The sequence below is a fragment of the Ictalurus furcatus genome, unplaced genomic scaffold, assembly GCF_023375685.1.
Source record: "Ictalurus furcatus strain D&B unplaced genomic scaffold, Billie_1.0 scf5, whole genome shotgun sequence".
Lineage (NCBI taxonomy): Eukaryota > Metazoa > Chordata > Actinopteri > Siluriformes > Ictaluridae > Ictalurus > Ictalurus furcatus.
This window is the reverse complement of record NW_026521054.1, coordinates 616165-622342: the sequence shown is the minus strand read 5'-3', so window position 1 is coordinate 622342 and position 6178 is coordinate 616165. Positions and strand designations below refer to the sequence as shown.

The 6178-nt window shown below is 37.4% G+C and overlaps 1 protein-coding gene across 1 annotated transcript; it reads left to right on the top strand.

Annotated features, from left to right (window-relative positions):
- Positions 1–1599: 1599 nt before the first annotated feature.
- Positions 1600–3827, top strand: LOC128604925 (kinetochore-associated protein 1-like). Its single transcript, XM_053620050.1, has 2 exons — positions 1600–2322; positions 2792–3827. Exons 1-2 carry the CDS (start codon positions 2263–2265, stop codon positions 3059–3061), a joined length of 330 nt encoding a protein of 109 aa, XP_053476025.1. The 5' UTR covers positions 1600–2262; the 3' UTR covers positions 3062–3827.
- The last annotated feature ends 2351 nt before the right edge of the window (positions 3828–6178 follow it).

Sequence of the window (6178 nt, the reverse complement as noted above, 5' to 3'; positions counted from 1 at the left end):
CGGGACTCAGACACAGTCTCAGTGTTTAAGTCTAGGCTTAAAACGTATTTGTTTACTCAAGCCTACCCTGACTAGATTCTGTTCTACTAGTTCGCAGTCATAATTATCTTTTTTCTCCCTCTCTCCTTTCGCCGAGCCCCACACGAATTTATGGAGATACTAGAGATCCAGATCCTTTCTGCCTCTGGATGGAGCTCAAATCTTCTTTAATTCCAGACTGCTGGGATTACGGCTGCTCCTAAGGCCATACAGACTTCATATAAATCCATAATGAACTTTTTCACACTATCTGTTGTTACCCAGATGAGGATGGGTTCCCTTCTGAGTCGGGTTCCCCTCAAGGTTTCTTCCTCTTAAAACATCTTAGGGAGTTTTTCCTTGCCACCGTCGCCACTCAGTGGCTTGCTCAGTTGGGATAAATTTACACCTTTGCATCTGTATACCATGTTGATATTTCTGTAAAGCAGCTTTGAGACAATGTCTATTGTAAAAAGCGCTATACAAAAAAAAATAAATAAATAAATAAATTGTTGTGCACCCATGTAACATTTTTTTAATAAACCTGTTTGCAATTGTTTATCCATGAGAGCAGAGTATTTTTGTGAATTTTTTGAACAAAAGATTTTGTTCTTTGCTCATATTTACCAAGGGTGCCAATATTAGTGGAGGACACTGTACATGCTGTCACTCTCGGGTGGAAACCTCACATGACAAACTGTTACTTTTCAGGAAAAAAAAAACCTGTATGTTGTGCAGTGAACTGTTACAGTTGGAAGTGTGGCTGTACATAAAAAAAATGTTTAAATGACATTAATGTTAGATTAAAAAAGCCTTTACAGACTTGGTGTTTACTGATGAAAGAAAACGCTGTATTTATTCAAAGCAACCAGTTCTTTATGTACCTTCAAGATCACTGTTTACGTTCAGCTCTGCTGTGTGGCACATCAATGCTTCAACATGTAGGTGGGGTGGAGTTATGAGGCTTTACCAAAAGTTTTAGAGATTGAGATTTAGTCACAAACACTTTTTAATACTTTTCATTGGTTAAATATTTGTGAAACCCACAGTTAAATGTAAAGGGTGACCAATAGCATTGTTTTATAAAGAACTTAAAGAAGGAAAAATGATCAAATCTGGAGATACTAGGTTTCCATGTGACAGTGACATTATACAGATGGGTGAGAAATTAAAGGGAAAATTAACAGTACCTTAATAAACAGTGTTAAGCCACCATGTGTTCCCAGGACAGCTTCAATGTGCCTTGGCATTGATTCTAGAAGTCTCTGGAATTGTACTGCTGGAATGGCACACTATTGTTCCAAAAGATCATCATTTGCTGTCTCGATAATGATGAAGACATCACATAGACATAACACATTGGTCTAAAATCTCCCATAGATGTTCAACTGGGTTGAGATCAGGTTAGGCCATGACATATCCTTCACATCATTAACCATTCATTGACCCCTTGTGCCCTATGGATGGTGCATTGTCCGTTTGTAACAGGATAGAAATGCTTCATCATAGGAAAAAAGGTGATCATTCAAAACCACTTTATATTGATGTGCAGTGACCATTTCCTTTAAGGGGATAAGTGGACCCAAACCATGCCAGAAAAATGCCCTCACCCCTAACTCCTTTCTTAAGGGTGTTCCTTTAATTTGCCACCTATCTGTACAACAATTATGAAAAACATGGCTTCATTTTTATTCAATAGATATTTATAAATTAATGTGTAAAACTAAATCCAGTGACTGTCCTAAACATCTGGGGACCTTATGCAAAACTTTATGAAGGTGCCCCTGTCACTGTGCTCATATAATAATTTTATTTATTTATTTTTACAAATCGCACAAGATCTGGTCTGTTAGTCACACCAGTTCATGTGTGTGTGCATAATGTGTGTACATGTATGTATGAGTTGACAGCAATTTGATTGACAGCAGTGGTTCTTGAGGCACAGTTGTTCAAAATAAGGAGATCTACAATTTGATATAAAGAATTTGTGTTTGTGGGAAACATCACATGATATAAAATCCACACACAAAACAAAATGTGATGGTGCCTCCCAGTGACCGTTTGGGTTCAAATTGAGCACAGACCTCTGGGGTCAAGAGTCAAACCGGTCCACTGAGTTTTGTTACGATTGGCCTCTCTAAACCTTGTCTAATCACTGATTATATTAATCTATCATGAATAGATTTATTTATTATAAATATAGAAATTTGCCCCGCTGCTTTGTTTACAGGTGCAGAGAGAACCATGTGTTTGAAATTCAGCTTGGACCTCGTACACAAATTGCTGAAGTCTGATACGCTACAGGTTTGTTACCACAGGAATAAGATGCTTTATAAAATAAATCTATATATGTATGAGTTTTTATTTTAATTCTTTTATAGATGAATCTTTAGTGTTTTGTTTATAAACAAATTTTACAATGATGTCTTTCCTTCCCATCACTATTGACCAAACTGTTTTTCCACTTATCTTGGTTAAGCCTTAAAGTCATGTCATTTCCATGAATACAGGTTTGTCTTAGTTTTATTCTGCGCTTTAATATAACTGGTCACTGCTTTGTTTTTTCTTTTGCAGTCCTGTTGCATTTACAGAGAGGCTCTTTTGTTGACTAACAACTATTACAAAAATATTAGGCATCATTTTATATTTTCTATACAGTGTATATATTTAATACAGCATAAATGACTCTACTTTATGATCTATTGAATGCACTTGTTTATGGATTTGTTTCGTGTGTGTGTGTGTGTGTGTGTATGTGTGTGTGTGTGTGTAGGAGGAGCTACAGACGAGGGGAGAGAGCTTCACCTCGAAGCTGCAGTATCAGCGGTCAGCCACAGAGAACGTGTTCATGACTTTTCAGCTGGACTGCCCCAAGCTGCTGAAGCTCACGGGACTGCCCGGCCGTCTCATCGTGTCTCTGTTCGAGCACAGCTCAGTGGTGGAGCACGTGAAGAGTCCTGCTGGACAGACCTCCCCTGGTGAGAGTAAATCTGACCATGCAGACCCTAAGCACCAATACTCAAGCAATCACGCACCATTTTGATTGCAACTTGAATATTTATTAAGATGTACAATAGCCTCTTTTTTTAATGGTTATACTCATGAAACAGTGTGGACTCATGAAAGGTTAGGGTTGATGTACTGATGTTGCTGGTCATTTAGAATCACGATGTGCCTAAATGTCAGCAAGCGAGGCACGGTTCTGGAAAGTCTGGAGAAAGTATGGAAATTTTTTTCATGGTGTAGATCAAGATGTGAATATTTTGCTGTCAAACTCGGAGCACTGAAGCTTTACATTTCCTTATTGTCTGTTCAAATGCAGCCTCCGTAAGTAATGTAAGAATCGAATAATTGCTCAAGCCAAAAAAAAAGTTTCCTATTTCATTGAGAACCATGCAGCCCTTAGTAGAGCTCGACTGCGTCCCTTGCAGGAGCGGCTGAGAACTGTCCGATGTCATTATGCAGCACGAGAGTGACCTCTAGAGGAGAAATAAAAACTCATTCTTGTTATTTGAAGTGTTTTTTAATTCATTTTGGACATCTCTATTTTTATTTGTTATTTGGAGTGTGAAGGGAAATTCTCTTATCATGTACTCTTATATTATGAACTGCTATCAAATACCTATGATGAATGTATTCGTTTAATTACCTTGTATTCATTTAATAACCTCTTTAAATAAGCTGATCAACTGCTATCCTTGGTTATATTATGTATTTCCATGTCAACATGACACAGGACTTATTTTGTATTATGACTATGTGCTGTGTGTTTTGTTTAAATCTGTCTGACACCTGGACCAGTAGAAACGCACTGCTTCTTATCAATGTGTATAAATACTTTTGTTTTGCTTGAAATAAACCAGAAGTCTCTGTGAACATTCATGTGTGTCAGTGTTTGTGTGTGTGTGTGTTCATTTGGACTCTCCAGGCCTGAACTCTGCGGTAAACCACACTTTCTAGCTCATAGCAGCACAGAACTAAAAGTTAATAGAAGTAATGGTAGAACAGGCTGATCGGCTGATGGAGATCTGAAGACATAAATATGAGATTCCTGAGATACTTGGAAATCTAACAGAGTGCTACATTAAATTAATGTTTATTAATAGTTAATATATTATATTTCATTTTAAAATGTGCAGTACATTTTTCATGGTTCAGACAGTACTTTATTTTTGTAATAAAGTTCAGGAATATTTTACTTCGAGTGTTTTCATTCAGTATCAGTTTAAAACTTCTGCCCGACTTGGTTACTGGTATCAGTAAAATCCACTATCGGTCGACCCCTAGCCCTAGGGTGTATAACAAAAGGCTGCTTTAAACAGTTTTTAACAACAGCATTTACTCATCACATGTTTTCTGTGCCACTTTTGTTTGCCTGACCAGAAATTCACGCAGTGGCTAAAGAGATCGCACCCATTAACGGTGTTGACCTTCTCAATATCAGTAATATCCTTCTAGAGAAGTGGCTTTGCACACCAGGGCAGACAAATGGCAAGGTAAGAGGTTTTCAAACACACGCAGGAACTTTAAATGTAGGCTGAAAACTGAGGAATAATTCTCAAAGCATCTTATCAAACAAAGCAACTAAATCTTTAAAACCCCCCAAAAGACACAGATTATTGAGCGATTATTAGTAGCAGTGTTTGTCACTACAGGACCTCCAGTACCAGGACTCTGTGACTGATCTTACTGAGGATCCTGATCTCATGAGGTGAACTAAAAACTCCTCCATTATACTTCACAGCTCTTTTTCCCATCAGAGAAAAGTGTTTTCTATGCACATTTCTTTTCTTCTGTTTTTCAGAGTGGTGTATTTGCTGCAGATGCACTCCATGGATATGAGGTATGTCTGCTCAGTCCCATCCTGAGTGCAGAGACAAAGGTAAATTATATAGCTGTAGCTTCAGCATGTATATGATTTCTTCCCATTTTATACAGTATTAGTATAATTTAAAGGGCCAGTGGGTAAAATCAAAGCTCTAAAGTTTACATGTACAGTAACACTATAATTATTATTTATAACTCCTTCATCCTACCTTCCCTCCAAGCCCATATACATGTATACCTGCCTCCTACAATTTCTGATGGACAGCAGTTTATCGTCATGTTCATTTGCAACAAACCTTTCATTTACTGGATGAATGAACGTCAGCATTCATTCATGCGCCTCATCCCATATGAGGAAAGTATATCTGGAAAACTAAGCATTACGTATCAGACTTGACACATTATACTGGTGTGTAAAACCTAACACTAACTTTTTTTTTAAAGAAAAACAAAGTACACAATGATTTATTACATTAATACTAAATAACGTTATCTGTATATAGTTACACTTCATATAACTTATGTTTGGGGCTGCAGCGACTAGTCTGAATAATCAGTAGACTTCCTGTAGAAGTCCCTGTAGAAGTTATTACAATAAAAACGATAATGTTTAGAATGAGCACATTAGTCTGTCTTTTTTTTTTGTTGTTGTTCTTTTCTCAACTGTTGGGAAGATCCGTTCTCAGACTGACATTTGAACACCGCAGCTGTGCGCTGCTCTGCCTCATTCACCTTGTAGACACCTTGTTATTTTATAATCAATATTTGTCTCTACTGTATGTGTGTATGCTGCGCGTCTAGTAGCAGATTTGTGTTTGAAGTACGAGGTTCTAGAGCTTGATGCAGAGCGAGCACCTTCGGCCCCTCATGAAGCATTTGGTGTTAAAAGATCGGTCTGATTAGGTGGAGGAGATGGTTAACTACCTGGACAATCAGATCAGGCAAGTTGTTCCTAAATATCACAGTTTTCACGCTGACCTCACAGTTTTTAAGTTAGACTTTGTTCCAGACTGCTTAAATGATAGCTCATTTAAAAGCAATTAATCACACTACTTTTTAAGAAACAGGATATTTTATGAGCACCAACATGTTTTCATTTCACAAAAAACTTGCTTTATAAATGTCTCAGATTTGGCATCGTGCATCTCTGAGATTGCAACAGTCAGTAGAATATCAATAACATTCTATTTCATATTTCTATAAATCACTTCTAACAAGTGATTTATAGAAATGAAACTGATGTGAATTAATGTTTTATTATTAGACATTGCTAGAAAGCAGCTTTACAGAAATCCAGAGAGAGCAAGAGTGCGAGGGGGCGTGCGAAGGAGAG